This window comes from Anolis sagrei, chromosome 2 (genome assembly GCF_037176765.1).
Source record: "Anolis sagrei isolate rAnoSag1 chromosome 2, rAnoSag1.mat, whole genome shotgun sequence".
NCBI classification, from domain to species: Eukaryota; Metazoa; Chordata; class Lepidosauria; order Squamata; family Dactyloidae; genus Anolis; species Anolis sagrei.
Window position 1 is genome coordinate 85,412,460 of NC_090022.1, and position 21,421 is coordinate 85,433,880.

A 21,421-nucleotide genomic window follows, 5' to 3' on the forward strand; every position below is an offset into this window, starting at 1 on the left:
ACATAGTTCTTTGTATCTGTATTTATGTATTGTGCAAATCTTGTTGACAAGTCTGGAGCCAAACAGGAACAGCATTTTAGCTCAGGCAATACTCTAAACTGAGATTTCTAAGGCCATTCCTTAGAATAGAGAAGGGTATGCTTGTAAAAGTAAAATAGTCACAGAATTTCTGTATTTTGCTATTGCAAAATAATACGAACTCTTAAATGTTTAAATGAAGGTTGCAAGAAAGAAGTGCAAATGAATTTTTGGGTCAAATATGCACATTCCTAATGATTTTTACATATTGCCAATGACTTGTAAAAGTGGGGACCTTTTAGCAAACTAATGCTCCTCTAAAACTCACCAATCTATAGTGATGCAGGAATCCCAAAGTCATATTGTGCGCTGTGTGAATACTGGAAAGAGCAATTTTCTATGAAAAATGAGATTTTTCAGGTTAATTAAGCTAATATTTATAATCACATTAGTTTATTAAAATAATAACAAGATAGGTTCTGTAGGTTTGTTCGTAAGTTTAATTTGTATGTAAGTTGGAACAGGTAAATTTTAAAGTCTAATTCCAGCCAAAATTTATATTCGTAAGCTTTGGATAGCATAGGGAAGGATTAACACCCCTGTGGTGTTTATTTTGCTATCTGTGTCCCTCTTCAGAAGATTTCACTTCTTTTCCTATCCCTGTGATAATTGGATTTTGAAAAAAAAAGTGGCTTGTGGAAAAGTTTCAGTGGCGACACCTCCCCCCCCCCCCCCAAATAACTTTCAGCAGTGAACTTCCCTTCCTGGGGGTAGATTTCTTCCTGTTTTCTCACCCCCATGTGTAACTGAATCATTTGTAAGTCGGATGTTTGTAATTTGGGGACTGCCTGTACTGTAAATCGTAGGATTTTTACTAGTGTGCGGGTTTTACACCCCCAGGCATGTTGGGTGGTATATGAATAGAAATTGCCTTTATAAATAGAATTTTCCTGAACTTTGAGGGGGGTACATGCATACATACATTGTCATGGTGGCCTGAGCATAGTACAGACATTTTATGCCATAGTTTGACAAGAATATACAAAGATAAAATTGTTTTTATTCGTGTCCTTCTGATCTTTGACATCTAGTTTGCCTGAACTATCTTCCACTTTCATGATCCTCTTCTATTTTCCTTTTATGAGTCATTTTGTAGAAAAGTCAACTTGAAAAAAAATAGTATCTTCCTCATTTTATTATAGTTTTTCCCAGTATCGACACTTGAAAGTCGGATCAGAAATTACCCTTTGGCGGCAGCAGCTCAAAATGTAAGAAGTGGGGAAATGGTGGTAGCGTTTCAGCCAATAGGAAATTAGCCGGTCACTGATGTCTGTAGTTTCTAAGGAGAACAGTCTTTGTGAAAGCCTGAAGCTGGACTCCTGACAGAATTTTAAGAATGTAGCAGGTGGTGTTGCACAGACAGTACAACAGCCTTTTGCATTAAACCCTTCTCACGGGTTCTTTTTAAGTAGCTCTTTTATTAGCATCTCATTTGCATTAAAAGTAGCCCATCTGAAAACATTGCCAAGGGAAACAAAGAATATTGAGATTGACTTCAACAACAAACAGCAGGAGAGTGCTTCACCATTTGGCTTTTGCAATTACCATTCCATTTTAAAAAAACTTTCGTATTTTTCTATGCTATTAGAGTGCTTTAGAAATAAATCATCTTGGAGATGTGCTCTTCTTTATAATGAGTAGTGCAACAAATGATGGCAAGGTGGGACCGAGTGCAGGTATTCCTGTGCTATTTACTACTTGATATCTGCTTTTTCCACTTTCTCCTTAAAACCCTGATTTCTGATGGAAAATGAGATTCAAGCTTGCAATGCTTAGAGTGAACTGAGAGGAATAATTTGAGTCACTTCTGAATGTTAGCCGTATTTCCCAAGGCATCTCCATCCAAGATAGAGGAAACCAGGTCCACAACGAGGTAAAACAAAAACTTACTCAACATGATTCTAGGTTAAAAATAACTTTATTTTAGTCAAAATGAGAGGAATATGTAACTGTCTTGAATAGAGATTAATTTACATTTGCCCAATGAATTATATGATACATTACGCTGTCTGGTTAACTTCTCCATTCACACTCCTTGTAGATTGTGGCAGGTATTCAAGAGAAAAAAACAACAGGCACTTTATTTTTAAAGTTTAACAAGGAGGGTTCAATGACAAATGATTAATTCATACCAGGCACAGGCAAAGTTCAGCCCTCCGGGTGTTTTGGACTTCAACTCCTACAATTCCTAACATGCCTGATCTATACTGTATATATAAAAGTCAATGTATGTTGACAATAATAACAACAACAACACTTTATATTACGCCCTTCTCACCCTGAAGGGGACTCTGGGCGGATCACAGTACATATACACGACAAACATTCAATGCTGCTTTGTATAGGCAATACACAGACAGAACAGAAGGAGGTGGTTTGTTTCAGCTGTTTTTGGTGCCATGGAAGGTTGGGCTTGAGTCCAGGGGGTGCTGTTGCTCTGCCCTCTATGATGAAGAGCTATCAGGACTTCCTCCTTCCTTTTGGTCACCCAGCATTTTCTGATCTTCTTTTTTATGGCGTTGTAAAACACCTCTCCCACTTTTTTAGGTACCTAATTTTTCCAATCACAGCTAAAGCTATTTTTGAATTGTTTAGGTAGACAATGAGCCAGGCTGACAGTTGGCAGCTCACGCCAACCCGGGGCTTCAGACTTGCAACCTTTTGGTTGATAGATCTTATAATTGCTGATTTACCAGCTGTGCTAAACCTCTGGCCCATTCCTTTTGATGTTATAGATAGTAGGTATCAGTTCTTGCCACTGCTAGCCTAGTTCATTTCAGAACTGACATGGTATTAAAAATTGTCAGTCTTTGAGGTGACTTTTTTTAGTTTTTTAAATCTGCATTTTGTCTCTGCCTAGAGTCTCAACAATTTGTTCCATCAAGATATAACAAAGAATCTCTTGAGAGAGAAGTATTGTATTACAAATGCAAAGTCCAATCCAAACAAGATCAGGCAAAATAGTAATTAGACCCAATTCAGGTGACTGTGACAAAAACAAGAGGAACATAAAGCATGTTTTGAGCCTGTTTGCAACTGACTCAGCATGTATCTCTTCCGCTCTTTGGTCTTTTCTCATGCACAGTTTTTCTGACTCTATCTCTTGGTATGAATACAAGGGAGCCGCAGTAGTGCAATGGGTTAAACCCTCGTGCCGGGTGAACTGCTGACCTGAAGACCTGAAGGTCGGCAGTTAGAATCTGTGAGATGGGGTGAGCTCCCATCTGCCAGCCCCAGCTTCCCATGCGGGGACATGAGAGAAGCCTCCCACAGGATGGTAACACATCTGGCCATCCCCTGGGCAACGTTTTTGTTGTTGTTGTTCATTCCTTCAGTCATCTCCGACTCTTCGTGACCTCATGGACCAGCCTACGCCAGAGCTCCCTGTCGGCCGTTACCACCCCCAGCTCCCTCAAGGTCAGTCCAGTCACTTCAAGGATGCCATCCATCCATCTTGCCCTTGGTCGGCCCCTCTTCCTTTTGCCTTCCACTTTCCCCAGCATAATTGTCTTCTCTAGGCTTTCCTGTCTCCTCATGATGTGGCCAAAGTACTTCAACTTTGTCTCTAGTATCTTTCCCTCCAGTGAGCAGGAGGGCTTTATTTCCTGGAGGATGGACTGGTTGGGTCTTCTCGCAGTCCAAGGCACTCTCAGCACTTTCCTCCAGCACCACAGCTCAAAAGCATCGATCTTCCTTCGCTCAGCCTTCCCTAAGGTCCAGCTCTCACATCCATAGGTGACTACAGGGAATACCATGGCTTTGACTAGGCGGATCTTTGTTGCCAGTCTGATGTCTCTACTCTTCACTATTTTATCGAGACTGGACATTGCTCTCCTCCCAAGAAGTAAGCGTCTTCTGATTTCCTGGCCACAGTCTGCATCTGCAGTAATCTTTGCACCTAGAAATACAAAGTCTGTCACGGCCTCCATGGTTTCTCCCTCTATTTTCCAGTTGTCAATCATTCTTGTTGCCATAATCTTGGTTTTTTTGACGTTTAGCTGCAACCCGGCTTTTGCGCTTTCTTCTTTCACCTTGATTAGAAGGCTCCTCAGCTCCTCCTCGCTTTCGGCCATCAGAGTGGTGTCATCTGCATATCTGAGGTTGTTAATGTTTCTTCCAGCAATTTTCACCCCAGCTTTGCATTCATCCAGCCCCGCACATCGCATGATGTGTTCTGCATACAAGTTAAAAAGGTTGGGAGAGAGTATGCAGCCTTGCCAAGAAAACTAAATGGGCAACGTTTTTACAGACGGCCAATTCTCTCACACCAGAAGCGACTTGCAGTATATTCTCAATTCGCTTCTGACACAATAAAAGAAGCATGAATACACTAAACGAAACACACCTGATAAAATAGTCTCTGAAAGGCTGAAGGTCTGAATGCTATACATCACGCTTCTCCCTTTGGAATATTTCCACTCTCTTGTTTTTCTGTATATCTTACCAGTCAAAGATAGTGCCTGACCCCCACATCTCTGTTCCTTACACTGTGGAATACATGGGGTTAGCTTTCTATGGGGTTAGTCTTTACTTGACATTTGTGTTAGGATGTGGAGGTACATCTTCCTGGGTCTCTCAGCATTGCACCTACTGTACAAGTAAGATATACACAAGCAGTTATTTCAAATAGAATCATAAAGCTCCATGTGGAATAATGGTGATATATAAATAAATGATGATCATCATAAGAAGAAATAGAAATTATTTTCTGTATTTATTTGGGAACAATGAATTTTGGAGGAACCAGATGTGCCACCTTTGGGTTTGGTTTTGTAAGTATGTTTATTCACTAATGTGTTTTGACTGCAGTACTTCACTTTTAAAAGACATCAGTACAGAATTCTCATTTTGATTACAAGGGCATTTTCTATTTCCATCAAAAATATGATCCAAACCATTGGGGTTTTTTTTAGTTTAGTTTTACTTTAGATGAAGCATCCAATAATATCCAGCTTATTTATCAATCATGTCAGGAGTGAACCAAACAGTTGTATTGCATTTTTAAAAAACTTCAAAGTTTGTAAACTTGGCATTCTTTTAAATGACCTTTGACCAGTAGCTGGCCAATTGGAGTGCCTCTGGTGTTGCTTGTGACAGGGCTCAGGTTGCATTGCAGCAAGTGGTCTGTGCTTTGCTCTTCTCCACACTCGCATGTCATGGACTCCACTTTGTAGCCCTATTTCTTAAGGTTGGCTCTGCATCTCATGGTGCCAGAGCGCAGTCTGTTCAGTGCCTTCCAAGTCTCCCAGTTTTCTGTGTGCCCAGGAGGGAGTCTCTCTCATTAGGCATCAGACATGGATTGAGGTGCTGGGTTTGAGCCTGCCAGTTTTGGACTCTCACTTGCCAAGGTGTTCCAGCGAGTGTCTCTGTAGATCGTAGAAAACTATTTCTTGATTTAAGTCATTGGCGTGCTGGCTGATATCCGAACAGGGGATGGGCTGGAGATGTCACTGCCTTGGTCCTTTCACTATTGGTTGCTACTCCCCGGTGGATGTCAGGTGGTGCAATACCAGCTAAACAGTGTAATTTCTCCAGTTGTGTAGGGCACAGACACCCCGTGATAATGCGGCATGTCTCATTAAGAGCCACATCCACTGTTTTAGCATGGCGAGATGTGTTCCACACTGAGCATGCATACTCAGCAGCAGAGTAGCATAGTGCAAGGGCAGATGTCTTCACTGTCTCTAGTTGTGATCCCCAGGTTGTGCTAGTCAGCTTTCATATGATATTATTTCTAGTGCCCACTTTTTGCTTGATATTCAGGCAGTGCTTCTTGTAGGTCAGAGAATGGTCCAGGGTAGCTCCCAGGTATTTGGGTGTGCTGCAATGCTCCAGTGGGATTCCTTCCCAGGTAATCCTCAGAGCTTGAGATGCTTGTCTGTTCTTAAGATGAAAAGCACATGTCTGTATTTTAGATGGATTAGGAATCAGCTGGTTTTTCCTGTAAGAGAGCTTCTTTTCAACAGTCTCAAAGCTCCCTGCTTGGGCAGTGATGGCACAATCATCAGCATAGATGAAACTCTGTCCCTTCTGGAAGTGGCTGGTCATTTGTGTAAATGTTGAAAATGGATGGAGCAGGCATGCTACCCTGAGGCAGGCTGTTCTTCTGTTTCGACACCTGTTTCTATGGCCCTGGAACTCAACAAAAAACTCCTCTTTTGTAGCAGATTTCCTATGAGGCTAAAGATAATATCCACCAAAAATCCCTTCTGTTGAAATTAGATTTTATTGTTGGTTTAATTAACATGTACATGGGAGAGGATTTTCCCAGTGGATATATATATATCTATTGGGATGGAAGCAAAACAGAATAAATATATTGCGGCTAGCTGCTGTTCATAAAACCACCCAGGAGCAATTCACTGGAAGCATTTTGAAAGCATTTACAGCAAAAGCGACTGTTGTGCAAAATTAAAGACAAAATAGGTGGACTAGAAATCTCATATAGTGGCACAAACCTATATGAAATCTGCACTGCTTCCTGAATCCTTGTCAAACAAGCACACAAAAGATTCATTCCCCAACTATTATTTACTGAGCTACAGGTGTGGAACAAATAAGTACATCCTTGTCAAAGAACTGCGCTCTCCATACCATCTACTAGTGAACCAAAAAGATGTAGAACTCTGCCTGGCAACCGATGATGCCGTTTCCAGCGTCCAATCAGATTTCTTTAAAGATTAAACCTGGGCGATTGTGGCCCCTTTGAGTCCTGTACAGGGCAAAGCAAGTGGGAGGAGGTAGGAAGGGTATTTCCAAATCTGTAAGCCTGGCAACTTTCACTTCCCATTTCTGTTATTCAAGAAACTTCTGAAGAACAGCTTAGCCCTTTATTGTAGATCCAGTGATCCTGCTGGGCAAAGCAGCTGCTCTCTGAGCCTCCAAGCACCACAGCAGCAGAAGGCAGCTCCTGGGAAGAAGACCAAGGCCATGGAGGATGACCAAAGGGACCTTCTCCCCGGGCCAGGGGCTGGCCCTGCCCCACAGCCAGAACGGTATTTGCATTTCTATTGATTCCACATTTTCACTTCTTGGCCAGGGTAGGCGAGGGGTTACAGCCACATGAATATCTGTGCCACATATGAAGAATGAGAAGGTTTGTAGCTTTGTGGCACTTTTTAATGCAACTTTTAACACAGAACCCGTTAAAATGTTACTTTTTGGCACTACGACTCTCAAAATTCGCAGCCAGCAATTTTTACACCCTTAAGGCAATTTTTCCAATCTCAGTTTGTAGTCGGCTGATTTTTTCCTGGTGTGGCGAACAGTGGCTGTATCTCTGAAAGATAACGAAGGGGCTGCTTCTAGGCAAGGCTTAATGTACACGCCAGTCCCCTCACTTCTTGCCTATGGTTGCATCTACATTGTCAAATTAATGCAGTTTGACACTGTTTTAATTGCCATGGCTCAATGCTATAGAATCCTGGGATTTGTAGTTTGGTGAGGCACAAACCCTCTTAAGGCAGGAAAACCTTGTTAAAATACAGCTCCTGTGATTCTGTGCCATTGAGCCGTGACAGTTAAAGTGGTGTCAAACAGCATTAATTTGACAGTGTAGATGCACCCTCAGATAAGCCCCTTTCCTGCTGATTTGCTCATGTGCAACTGGAAAATAAGTCTATGCTTATGTGTTTCATGGCTCTCAATATTTTAATGCCCCAATGACAAATTTCCATCTGATCGGCTGGTAAATGTGCAGTTATTTTACAGAATTCTCAGCCTAGTTGGAAGAAAGCAAAGTTAAGGCAAATGACACTTTATTGAACAATGGCATTTTGTATTTCTTGTTATGTTGAATATCAGATTTTGCATGCCTGTCCCCAAAATCTATAGCCACATCTAGTTTATGCACTAGGACCAGGTCATAAATGACTGAATCTGGGTTTTTTTCCTTTAAAAGAAGAAAGCCATTTCTCTTTACAGCTACCATTCAGTATCAGGAGTGGGTGGGTGTTGCATATTTCTCTGTTGTGTTCTTCCTCAAAGAGCTACCTCACTCATAAGGAAGGAGGAAAAAGAGGTATCATCACAAACTTCGGCTCTCCAAGTGTTTTGGACTATAGCCCCTACAATTCCTAACAGCCTCGGACTCTTTCCTTTTCCCCCTCAGCGACTTAAGCCTATCTAGCCTATCTATGTACCTGTTGGCTCTAAGTAAAACCATGTTCTCCTACTTTTAAAACATTTAAATTCTATATCAATTAAATTCTTCTAATGAGAAGAAAACAGCACAATTTATATGCCTCCATTTGGCATAGTTCCTCTCTTTTTGGTACCACACTCATCATATTGCTAACTCCGGCTGATTATTTACAAAACTAATAAAGGCATTTTAATGGGGGGGGGGATGCTTATGCATTACAACCATACAGGTTTAACCGCTGGTTCTTCTGTTCTGCCCATAATGTGAAGAGATCAAGCGGAACAGCTTTTCTCGTCTACTTTCAAGTTCCGTCTACCTAGCAACAAGTGATGTCACATGATGATTAGAAAATTATTGGTCAGAATTCAGCCATTTCCTCGAGCTACTTTTCATTTCAGTTATTAAGTCTGAGGAGACATTTTTGTTCAGATAACACACACACACAGATTAGTAAAATAACAGAGAAAAGGGAGGGGATATGAGCAAACAAATGTGGACATCCTCCTTTCTGACATGTATCTTGTTCAGCAATTAGTTTTTAACCATAGTGTATGTTCTGTTCGTCTTAAACTCAGGAAATATGCCACACCAGGATTATTTGCTTAATAATGTCCAAATGAGCTATGCTAATCTGAGTTAGTAAAAATTGCCAAGGAGTCTTGTGAATCTGAAAAACGGTGGGATTTCATTTGCCGTAATGTTCATAGACTCCAATACAGGTTGTTGCTGTCCACAAAAGCCTGTGTCAGATTAAAGTAAAATAAAATACAATTAAAATTAATTATTAGAGTGGTGCTGGAGACAGGCAAAGGGCCATCGCCTCCTGTAAGAAATTTTCTCTTCCCATGAAATTTCCCTTAATTCCCTCAATTTATAGCATTGCAGAAGATTAAAATTTTAGTTGAACATTTAGAAACAGAGTTCAGGCATCTAAAGAAAAGGAGCAGGCAATGTGAACAAGGGCATGTGAACACAGGAAATAATAGTTTTAGGTGTGAATGTTTTACAGTATCTCATTTTCTGCAATGCTAGAAATTTGGGGAGTGAAGGAAATTTTCATTTGGGTGGGGCAGAACTTTGGTTTTGGGGAGCAATGTCTTTATTTTGCCCTACACCCCTGGCAAGACTTTTCACTTGTTTATGTGGAGATGAAGTTTCTTATTGATTATTTTGATTCTCTTCTACAGCAGTGTATTCTCGGGTTGCATCTACATTGTAGAATGGATGTAGTTTGATACCACTTTAACTTCCATGGCTCAATACGGGGATTTGTAGTTTGGTGAGGCACCATCACTCTTTGGCAGAGAAGGCTAATGATGTTGTGAAACTACAACTCCAAGGATTCCATAGCACTGAGCCATGAAAGTTAAAGTGGTGTCAAACTGCATTCATTCTACAGTGGAGATGCACCCTCAGATGCAAAGAGATAGAAGGGATAGCTGAATGAGGACCCACGTACATCTTTTCTCTCTTGCAGGGGGTCCTGCAACCGTGGATCTATCTATGCAGTCGTATCTGTCCTGGTGGCCTTGCTTATCGCTGGCCAGGCGGTCACTGTCTTCTTTGTGTATCATCACAATGAACGGATTACTAAGCTGAGCAAGGACACCACGGAGCTGAAGCTAGAATCAATCGCCAAAAAGCTTCCTCGGGGTGAGTGGCTGCTGTCCTTTTCTTTTGTCTTTACCATTTTAACTGCTGGGTGTACAATAGTAACCATGGATGGTTGCTCAAGAGCCAAGCTCAATGTCTCAGGACGGAGTCCTCCACTTTCCAGGGCAAGAGGGAGGAATCTCAGTGCAAGAGTGCTGTCTTGGAAAGTGTATGTGCATTTGTTAGAACTGCTGTTTTTAGTTCAGTGCCATACTCTGTACAACTATGGTTCGTGTTTAAGAGTATGTGTCAAGTATTTCGGCAAAAGATTCTATAATACAAAATCACTTATTTTGTTTGTGAACTTGTGTTCTTTGTTTAAAGAGTATGCCTTTGAAGGAAACTCATTTTTTAAAAAAAATATCCTGCATGTTTTACACCTGTTTCTTTTCTTACAGCCCCCCAGCCAGTGATGAAGATGGCAATGGCCAATATGATGCCCATGGCTATCAGAGATGATGAGGTAAATATGGCAGGAAGAGGTAGTTAAGGGAGGTTTCAGCATTGAATACTTTGCTTTTCAATCCATAAACCGTCGCCCCTACAATACTAACATTGTATGAGATGGCTATGGATTTAGGGAGGGCATTCCCTGTATCTTTTCATACCCTCTGGTACAGAAACAAACAGCAGTAATACGTTTGAAGCAACTCAGCCTCCTTCCTTGTCTCATCTCTAATTAAGCATGTGTGCCCTTCTGCAATCTGCTTGAAGTTTAGGGAAACCCCATTGTACCTATCTCTAGGATTGGACTTGTTAGCACAGCCATTCCTTTCCTTTTAAACCGTCTTCCCCCATCTAAAGACACATTAGTACAATGATGAGGTCAGATGGCAATTGCTATGCACCAGCTTCAGTAATGTCCTTTATGAAGACCTTTTCCAGCTTCAGGAACAAACTGAAGGATCTTAAAATGAATGTGTTCTTCTTTAAATTCAGCCCTGTACATACATTCTCTCTGTAATGAAAAAGTGAGCTGTTCTTTAGTCTTGATCTAGTTCAACAAATCTGCTGCAGTGTATGTGAAAGATCAGAGACAATTCTTGTAAGAAGGCCAAGAGTGGACATGTAGCCTTCTAAAACTGTTGGACCATTGGCTACATTGGCCAAGGCTGCTGGGAGTTGGGATCTAAGAACATCTGGAAGTTTAGGACCTGGAGTAAGACCCTAGCAAGGAGTATTTCCACAAGGACTCAAAATGAAGCCGAAATTTCCATCCTACAAATGGTGAATGTGTGACCTTTCAGTACTGGACTATAGCTCCTATCAGCCATCTCTAACAATGAGTGACAATGGAATCTGTGGTTTAATGACATATTTAGTGCCACAAGTTCCTTATTCCTTGTTTGGTCTCTGTTCTGAGCAATTTATGTTTGTAGCTTGTATGCCCTTAGTTCAACTACCGTCATCCTACATCAGACATATCCTGTCTGTAATAATGGAAACTGGAACTCTAATTGTCACTCTTCAGATGTTGACTTTTCTTTTTGTCCCATATGTAGTCATTGAAAAATGAAGCCAAGCTGACCAACAGCACTGAAGACCAAGTCAAACGTGTCCTACTGGTAAGAGTCTCATTCCCTCACCATGACAACCATGATTCTGCGTGATCATTTGAAGACATAGATTCATTTTAGACTACCTGCAACTTAGACTACCTGCACCAGAGCCATCAAATTAGTTAGAACTTTGATCTGATACATCAAGGCAATCCTTTTAAGTTCAGATGAATTGCTAATGTGTTCTTGCTGCCCAACCATCATATTTGATCGGCATATGAGTGTTGTCAGAAATGAGAACCACGACTGATGCTTGGTTGTAGCCAGTGGCTGCATCCTGTTCAATATTAACAAGATCAGAAACTGAACTAATGGCTTCCATCGTAAGCCACTGCCTGATTCAAGATTTCTGAGGGCACTGAGAAATCATGACTGCAGCACCTTCCTGGCCATTAGGATGAGCAGTAGTGTCGGGGGTCTAAGGGGCCTCTCCAGCATACCCTGTTACCGGAAAATGCCATTTCCCAGTGCTCTGATTGGCAACATCTTGAAAACCCTTTGGTTGGGCTCCTGCCTGGCTTAAGAGGCAGGCTTTGGGTGGTGAGAAGTAGAATTTGTAGATGTCACAAAAACAGAGCTCTCTTATCATTGCTACATCTGTCAATGCAGGATCTTAACCACAGTATATACACAGGAATCTAGAGAGGGGAAGTGATGAAGTGAAAGGCAATAGTGGAGTCAGCTGCATATAGCTGCCACTGCTTCATTGTTTTTATGTGACAGCTTACATTGTTCAATTGAAAAGCACTTTGTTTCCTCCTAATGCAACCAGTAGGGAGCCTTCAACCTCAAAAACAACAAAAGGATAATTGTTTCTATGCATGCAGTTTGTCCATGTCTGTAGTTACAGTGTTTCTGGATCTTTACTATAGAACAAAGCCTAAGTGCCATACCATTAATTGTGAAAATTGTACAGGCTTGGAAAGGTGAATTCTGTGGTAATCCTCCCACATCCAAAGGACTCACAGTAATTTTTTCTATATGATGTTGGAATATATGGGCTACAAGAAGGTTCGATAATATTGGCTGCTCTTTATGGGGAGCTATGGTAACAAACTGGACTAAGTTACTAAAGAATGTGTTGTCGAAGGATTTCATGGTCGGAATCACTGGGTTGCGGTGAGTTTTCCAGGCTGTATGGCCATGTTCCAGAAGCATTATCTCCTGACGTTTTTTTCCACATCTATGGCAGGCATCCTCAGAGAACCCCTCAACCTCTGAGGATGCCTGCCATAGAAGTGGGCAAAATGTCAGGAGATAATGCTTCTGAAACATGGCCATACAGCCTGGAAAACTCACAGCAACCTTACTAAAGAATGTTCAATGATAAAAACTCAAATTATGGGACTTGTAGTACATATTTTACATACATTAGGGATGACAGATGCCTTTGTTTATCTCAGGGTTCTTTCCTGTGATCCTTGTATTAAGGTTCTTGTTTTTTATGTGTCTTCAAGTCATTCCCAAAACATGTCAATCCTAAGGCAAACCTATCACTGGGTTTTCTTGGCAAGATTTGTTCAGAGGGGAGTTGTATTTACCTCCCTCTGAAGCATTTCTGAGGGGCTGAAACCCTGGACTCTGGAGTCAGAGTCCAGTGGTCAAACCAATATATTACATTAACTGTCCGGGGTGTTACTCCAAGTTATGATGTGGACTGTAGAAGTTAGAGAACTGAAAGTAGAATCATAGAGAGGGAAATGCTATCTGTGTATCCCCTCTGAATTCCCCTTGGCTCAGCTTGGGGAAAGCTGTGTGATTCTCACTGTCAGTAACCTGATTGAATCACTGAAATGAGGTTGTCTCTTTTATGCACTGCCATTTCTTCCAATCATACTGTTCTCTGAGGATTGTTTCAATCTTCCTTGCACAATCAGAGCTTGTAGAACTTAATTTTGGATGACAGCTTCCAGAATTCCCCCTCCTGACTACAGGAGTCTGTGGGCTGTAGTGCCAAAAAGTAAACATTTCCAAGCTTTGTCCATATTAGTGATGACAAGGTGATCTTACTTTCCATTTGTTAATACAGTATATGCTTCCTCTACAGCGGGAAAACCCTCTGAGAAAATTCCCTGAATTTAATAGCAGCTTCATTGAAAATATTGGTCAGATGAGATTCCGCATGGATTATGAAGACTGGAAGGTACAGTTTGCTATCCTTTCTAGAATTTGACAAGGTATTTTGGATAATCCTGTCTTCTTTCAGTCTTAAGATGTGCACAGTGGATTTGCAGTGCAGAAGACAACTCTTGTGTGATAGAAGCCCTCTCCACTTCCCAGCAATATTTTTTGAATGATTCCCTTCCTGTGAGAAGAAATTTCAAAGGATCAAGATTCAGCATAATCAGAAGCAAATTTGGGAAGCTTTATGGTGTTTCTGTGATCTAAGACATATTTACTACCTTATTGGGGTTTACATGTTTAATTGGGCCCTACTTTGAGGATTAAAAGCAATAAATAGAGCCTTACTCATCAGCTGCCTGGGGTCGCACTGTAATAAATCACTGCAAAGAGGTGCTACAAAATGGTGAGAATCTTATTAATGACATCCACAAGTATAGGTCCATCTTATGCTTCTGCTTCTATTTTTTTGGGCATTGTTGATATTCTTTTCTTCCCTCTGTAATGTTCAAATTACCCCCCCCCCCCCCCCAATTACTGTTATGATAGTCCCTAACAACCATTCTCTTGCCGATGAAGAGTGAGAGGAGGACTGGAGAAGCATTTGTCTATATCTCTATGGCTGAGGACATCATCTGCTAAGACCTTTGGCGGAATTTATCCTCAGTTGTTATCTGACCAAAGCCAGGTGCTTTTTGAGATTCGCACTGTTCACCAGTAATGGAAAGGCCATAGTATGTCTGAGTGTGCATACACACATATCTTTAAAGTTGTGATATTGAGCCACAGTGCAGATCTCAGAAGCTGTGCTCAACCACATAGACTTTTCTCTCATGTCAACACACATAGACTTAGCTTGTCTCTATTGCTCTCACCGATATCTGAAGCAAAGCAATTAGAAATCACATCTCCTTGCGACTCTCTTGCAGGCTTTTGAAACCTGGATGCACAAGTGGCTCCTCTTCCAAATGGCGCAAAATGCGATCCCAGAAGAAAAAGGTACGGTGGAACAATAGGCTTGAAAATGATTCTGCAGGAGACCTCAGCAAAAAAAATCTGAACCTTAGATTGGTTCTGCTGCATTTAGGCCAGTTCACAATGCAATGTGCACTTTGTTGCAGTTTTTATTGCTTCTGAAAGAGGTGCAGGAAATGAAGTGAAACAAAATCCCAGTGTTTTAAAAAGGAAGGCAAGGGACTGAAAGCATCCTTGTGTCATCCAACTTTGATGGGGAAATTTAGTACTAAGATACACACAAAACTTACCTGTGGTACTTGGTATGTTATAGGATTTGAGGCTACCACTAAAAATGGCAGCTGTATGGGGAATTGTTCCTATTCTGCTACCTTACCTGGCCATGTCATATTTTGTTTCCATGCTCCTGATCAACAGCAGCTGGTGATGTGGAAAGGAGACTGGGGAATGCAAGGAGTGAAAACATTTTGATAGAGAACGGCCCCCCAAGTATTGTTCGGACTCTTGTTGTGTGCTGTTCGTTATTTCTGACTGATGGTGATCCTATAATGGGGTTCATTGGCATAATTTGTTTGCCTTGCTTTGAGACTAAGAGCTTGTGACTTCCCTAAGATTATTCTTTGTAACACACATCAGAATTTTTCAAACTCAATTATATTAACTTAACAATGCAACTTAAATCTAACCTATTTAAAATAAAAAACATGAACTCTACAATAAAATAAAATAAACAAAACAATGCAAAACAATTAAATTAAATTAAAAACAATTTAAATTGTTTTAAATTGTTTTTAAATTGGGTTAGATTTTAGCCTGTTCTTGTAAGCAGCTCTGAGCCCCAGGCATATAAGTTTGAATAATAAATAAATAAATAAATAAAACTAGTCCCCTAATTCTCCCACCTCATAACTTTCCTCTACCCCTGTATCCCCTTCCTTTTTAAAAAAGTAAAAATAATAAAAAGAAAAAACACTAATAACAGAATGTTAATTTTTGAAATACATGCAAAGTGATTGGCAGAGCACAATTACTTTAAAATAGTAATTCTCTGAGGTTGCGCCTTTGAGGAATGATGGAAGACCTGCTGATTGAATTAAGACCCACTTCTAAGATGGATTATTTTTTTTAAAAAAAAGTTCAATCTATTGAAATATCTGAGGAAGTTTAATAACTTCCATCCCCCAACGTCCCATAAATGATTAATTAAATATCATGAACTGAATTTGCACACCGACACAGGCAGTGACTTATCTGTGACAAATCTGGGCACAAACGTGGTGTTCAAAAATAATGATCCCTCCTCCTGTGATTTCAGCAGTTTCTGAAATAAAGCCTGAAGCTGGAATCTTCCTACCAATTAGCCACTCAGCAGTGGTCAGACACATCCCCATTAGCAGAATTTATATTAATACTGCCTCTATTAAGAAGTGCTCATTAGCATTTGCTCTCATTAGGCTAAATGGGTTCCCTGGGAGCCATCCCAATAAAATCGCTGTCCTAATTAAATGGGCATATTCTTACACACATATTTTTCCCCTTGCCCCTTCTCTTTCCCATGGTGAGGCCACAGTGGAACAACACATTTTCATGTGAAGGGAGAGCATATACCATCATGACAAAACAGATGGCCATGTTTTCTTCTAGACTGGTCAACTTGGAAATGCTCATGTTGATGAGCTGTATGAAATCCCAGCCCACAATGGCCAAGGGGCAGAGATTCTGGGAGTTGAAATATTCAGTGAGAGATTGAGCATCACTGTTTTTCACCATTATTGTGGAGCCTGTGGCCTTCCTGTTATCGTTCCCATCATCCAGGCTGCAAACCATGCTGACTGCGGCTGACGTGAGGCAGTGTTTCTTCTGCACACTCACTCTTTCTTCTTTAAGGAAGTCTGTTGATAGGTGCATGAAACAATGCTGATAGCAGTTAGCAATCAACTGTACATACTGAATTACTCTGGCTTTTGTTTTGTTTTAAAGTGAAAACCAAGTGCCAGCAAGAAGCGTGTGGTAAGGGTGTCTACCCAGGAAGATTCTGTGCCCAGTGTGATGAAATGGGAAACTATTTGCCTAAACAGTGCCATCGCAGCACTGGGTATTGCTGGTGTGTTTACAATAATGGCACAGCGATTGAGGGCACTCAATCCCGTGGACGTCTGGATTGCGATGGTAAAGAACTTGTTTATCCTGGCTGAGCATCAGGTGGGGAGAAGGCATTAAGGGGATCTTCTTTGCAGCGTCAAGTTGGTTGGTTTGTCAGTAGCTAAGGAGCAGCATCAGAAGGAGCCACTCCTAGGAGCAAATGACTCATTATTTGCATTGAAGCCTAAAATGTTGGCAGGGCCTGGAAAGCTACTTTTTGTGGCCATATTGGCTGGGAGATTTTAGGAATTATAGCCCCAATAAGGTCATAGGGTACACAGAATGGTATGGAAAATGTCACATGAATTACCTATTAAAGAAGTGTATAAGGATTAGATCAGACTCAGGATGTGAGAGAGCCTCCAAACCAGAGCACTACAGCACAATATGCCTTCTTCAATTCTTATCCCAAATCTTTAAGTTTTATAATATGAGGTTCACATAGGTAGGCTTATGCAAACAGAGCATTTTGATCTAAGCTTGCATAAAATGTCCTGGTGACAGTGTTTTGGTCATAATAAGTGTTTTTTTAGTGGAACATATGTTCACTTCATTTTCTGCACATGCAACCTTAAAGACCCCATGGCTCCATCATGGGGATACATTGGCCAGTGCTTTCTGAAGCAATAGAAAGTAGAACAACATAGCAGTTTCCTAGAGGTGATGCAGAGATAACTATTTCTTCATACAGTGGAAAGCACTGACATTTTTCTTCTCTCTTTCTGTGCAGGAGAGCTGAAAAAGCTGGATCCTGATAATGTGACCTTCTCAGGGGTTGAGATTGACTAGCTGAAGTCACAAGGTAACTTAAGAAAAACCTGCTGGGTTTAGCTAAAGGCCTATCCAGTTTCCATAGGACCAGCCTGGTGCCCATTGAAAGACTACGTGCAAAGCACAGAGGAAACACCCCACTTCTATTCTTCTCCCCCAACAACTGGCATTCAGAGGACATGTAGTGACACATTGTGTGCCTCAAAGTCATATATAGGTAGCGTCCTTGTTGAAAGCCTCATTCTTTATGAAGAAAAGAGGGATTGGGTCTCAGGTGGTTTAGGAATGCATGTTCAACTGAAATATAGGGGGAGGGGGGCGAGCCTTATACAGTTTGTTATAAAATGCACATACTGAGACTCAATATGGGATAAAATCACGGATGCATCTGACTGCAGAGGTTGGGTGTGCCCTTTGATTCTTAAAATGTATCAGAGGGGAATACAACTATTGCCTGATTCCAGGTAATTCCTGACTATAGTAAATCCATTGTATCAGTGGGAGCTTGGTAAATCAAGATTATGTTAAGTCAATAGGTCTGCTATAGTTAGGTTTAACAATTGGACTCTGGCTACAGTGTGTAAGGCTAAATAGTTTGAGGCTGGGATCCCTCTGAAGACCTATGCTGGCATAAGGGTCTGTGGTTTGTTTTGTGTCTTTAAGTCATTTCTGACCCTATTATGTCATAACTCAACTTCTGAGCAGGGCATAACTGTGGCAGAGAAAAGTGGCAAATGTTCTCTTGGTCAGGAGACAAGATTGTTTTGCCAGCTTTCAAACAGTCCATGAATCAGTTCAGATCCAAATCTCAGGGCTTGGTCTCCCTTCTCCAGTCTGCAGACAAAGAGAAAGTATCTCAGGGCGAGAGTGTCTGCATCTGTATTTTTCATATTTGTTCTCCATGGTATTGTCGATTTGAATGGTGCACTCTGTGCATTTGGGATTGATATGTAATGTATCGTGCTTAATGGCATCATTCTAGGCCCGTGATGGTGAACCTATGACACGTGTATCAGCACTGACACGCATGGCTATTTTTAATGACACGTGGCCACATGTGGCCGCATACAGAGAAGTACACCTTATAAGAACCAATCTAATTGCATCGTTAAATTTGTAAAAGGCTCTACAAATTTAACATCTGCACGTTTGAGCATTGTTCACTCCATAACTCAGCATGGAATATACATTTTTCTTATTTAAACTGCAAATATTGCAAAATCATGTTGTTTTTTCCCCTCAAAGTTGACACCCCACCCAAGTTATGCTCAGGTTTTTGGCAAATTTTGACACACCAAGCTCAAAAGGTTGCTCATCACTGTCCAGGCTATTCTTTTGCACCAGCCCACCCATCCGACCCCAGAAACTGTTTATTATTTCAGGCCATTTGGTGGTCTTGCTTGATGGTTGTTTCTTTACTTCGTTATGTTGTTGTTTGTTTTATATTATCTTATGATGTTGTTTTATTAATTTTAGTGTGTTATATTTTAACTATGTTGACCGGGCTTGTCCCCATGTAAGCTGCCCTGAGTCCCTTCAGGGGGATGGAGGCAGGATACAAAAATAAAGTTTATTATTATTATTATTATTATTATTATTATTATTATTACCACCAGCTTGCAACATTACCAGGGCTTGCTCCATGACAGCAGAAGCTCCTGAGTTTTGTCCATACATCTCAGGGCCTGGAAAAGTCCTGAGCTAGCAACCCTACTGAGGATTTAGTAGCAGGTTGCTTCATCTCCTGACAGAGCCAGCTGTTAAGGTTGCCCTTCACCCCATTCTAATGTCCATGGTCAGTACAACTATGCCACTAGCCCACTCTTCTCCCTTCATAGTTACGCTGCTTTGAATCCCACCCATGGGAGAAAAGTGGGGTAATAATAATAATAATAATAATAATGCCAATTACTATGTACTTATTTGACTTAATTTGCTTAAAGTGTACTCTTTAATCCAAATCTGAATTATCTTTAATTTTTGGAATCATCTTTTTTGACCAGAAAACCTTTGGAAGGCTTCAAGTTAGAGAGTGCAATTTTCTTCAAATTTTATTTCTGCACTCTCTAACTTGACACCTTTCTGGTATAAAAAGATGATTCCAAAAATTAAAGATAATTTTGGTCAAAAAAGTACTATTATTTGTGTAGTACAAAAAGGTACTATTATTTTTTTGGGGGGGGGGGGAGAAACTGGTCGGTGAGATGACATTTCAGTAAATGGACAGGTGACCTTTATTAGACCAATCCACAGAGTATTATTCCAACATAAAAAATTATAGCTCACGGTGGTGACATTTTCTCGGTAGTTTTTAAAGGGGTGCCACAAACTTTACAAGGTTAAACAAATTTCTGTTTTTCACTTTCCATTAACAAGAAATTTTGTCTATGTTTAATTCACCTCTCTTTCCCTCCTTTCTTTCCCTAGAAAACGCAAACAAGAAAGACAGCATCAGGCATATCAGCCCAAGATGTCCAGCTTATTATCTCCATCTTGCTCTAGTTTCTGCCATGCTTGTGTATTGATTTCTTCAATTAGATTAGCACCATTACTAAATTTGTAAGATTAAGCATAATTCTTAATGTAGAGGCAAGTAAGTGTGTTGACTGTGGAGCTTGGTCCTAAATCATCTCCCCCCCCCCCCCCCCCGAAAAGTAACATTTAGCCTTCTGTAGGAACAGCCGAGAGTGAGAAAAAATGATGTGTCCTTTAATACTCAATTCATAGGAAAGAGAGATGACACTTTGGCCAAATTAAAGCTCATGGTGATTTAGGATGCTAATCAGATTTCCTGAATGGAACGGAAGGGGGGGGGATTCATTTCCTGAAATTGGGGGGGGGGGGGGGGGACAATGGAAGAAATGGCATGATGTTGCATCTTTTGTAACACAAACCTGTGTTCTGGCAATTAAAACATATAGACAAAACTGTAGCATTGCTTTCCAAAAATATATATTAAAATGGGTATTACTCTATGCAGAACTTACAGTGTTCAGACTTTATCTACAGGGCTAGTACTGAACGCATGGGAACCCTGCCACCATTTCTATGAATTTTCCATTAACTATTATTTCTGCGTGACTCTGTAAACTGCTTTGTTCTGTAACTCTCATCAGTCCCTGGCAAGACAACTAATAGTGAGGGATTTGAGAGTTGTAGTACAAAACCCCTTGAAGTTCATGCCTGATCTCAAGGGAAGGAAATAACATTTAGGAAGATGTAGATGGGAGTTGTGTGTCCAGGTGTTGAATGCAACTCAAAGCAGACCTACCCACCATGGCCAGTGGTGAGTAATTCTAGGTACTGTAGTTCAACACTGAGTAAAGACCTAAAGCATTTTCTTCGTTGCTTCAAAAATAAAATTTAAATATATTTGAGTCCAGAAATCCTATTTACCATGTGAAGCTGTGTATCCTTTACAATAACAGTCTAGCCTAAGACTTAGAAGGAGACCCCAAGGGCCATCCAGTTCAACTCTTTGCAATGCAGAAAAAGCACAACCAAAGTGCCCCCGACAGATGGCCATCCAGCTTGTTCAAAAGCTTCCAAAGATGGAGCTTCCACTGCACTCCAAGGCAGACATTTCCAATGTTGAACAACTCCAATGATCAGGAAGTTCTTCCTAATGTTCAGGTGGAATCCCTTTGCCCCTTAATTTGAAACAGGCTGACAGAGGTTTCTCTGTAAACAATGCAGTCATCGATAGAGCTATGTCGATATTTGTCAAAGTGATAGACTTCCTCTGTCTCACTCACAGCAGCATTTCCCCCCAATTACATTAGCAAGTAGAGTGCTGGCTTCTTGGTTTTTAAAACTATATTGCTAGATGGCAGACTTTTTGATACTCATCTTCCAAATTCTAGTCTCCAAGATGCTAATTATGTATTTTGAATAGATGATCATTGTTAACAAACTCACTAAGATGATGATTTTAATTATAAGCTTTTGAAAAAAATTAAAATAACCCACTAATGAAGTA

The 21,421-nt window shown here is 40.7% G+C and overlaps 1 protein-coding gene across 1 annotated transcript; it reads left to right on the forward strand.

The window, feature by feature from the left end:
• The first annotated feature begins 6,800 nt into the window (after positions 1–6,800).
• CD74 (CD74 molecule) lies at positions 6,801–21,421 on the forward strand. Its single transcript, XM_060765448.2, has 9 exons — positions 6,801–7,073; positions 9,699–9,874; positions 10,273–10,337; positions 11,377–11,439; positions 13,481–13,576; positions 14,484–14,553; positions 16,510–16,698; positions 17,402–17,473; positions 19,870–21,421. Exons 1-8 carry the CDS (start codon positions 7,009–7,011, stop codon positions 17,458–17,460), a joined length of 783 nt encoding a protein of 260 aa, XP_060621431.2. The 5' UTR covers positions 6,801–7,008; the 3' UTR covers positions 17,461–17,473; positions 19,870–21,421.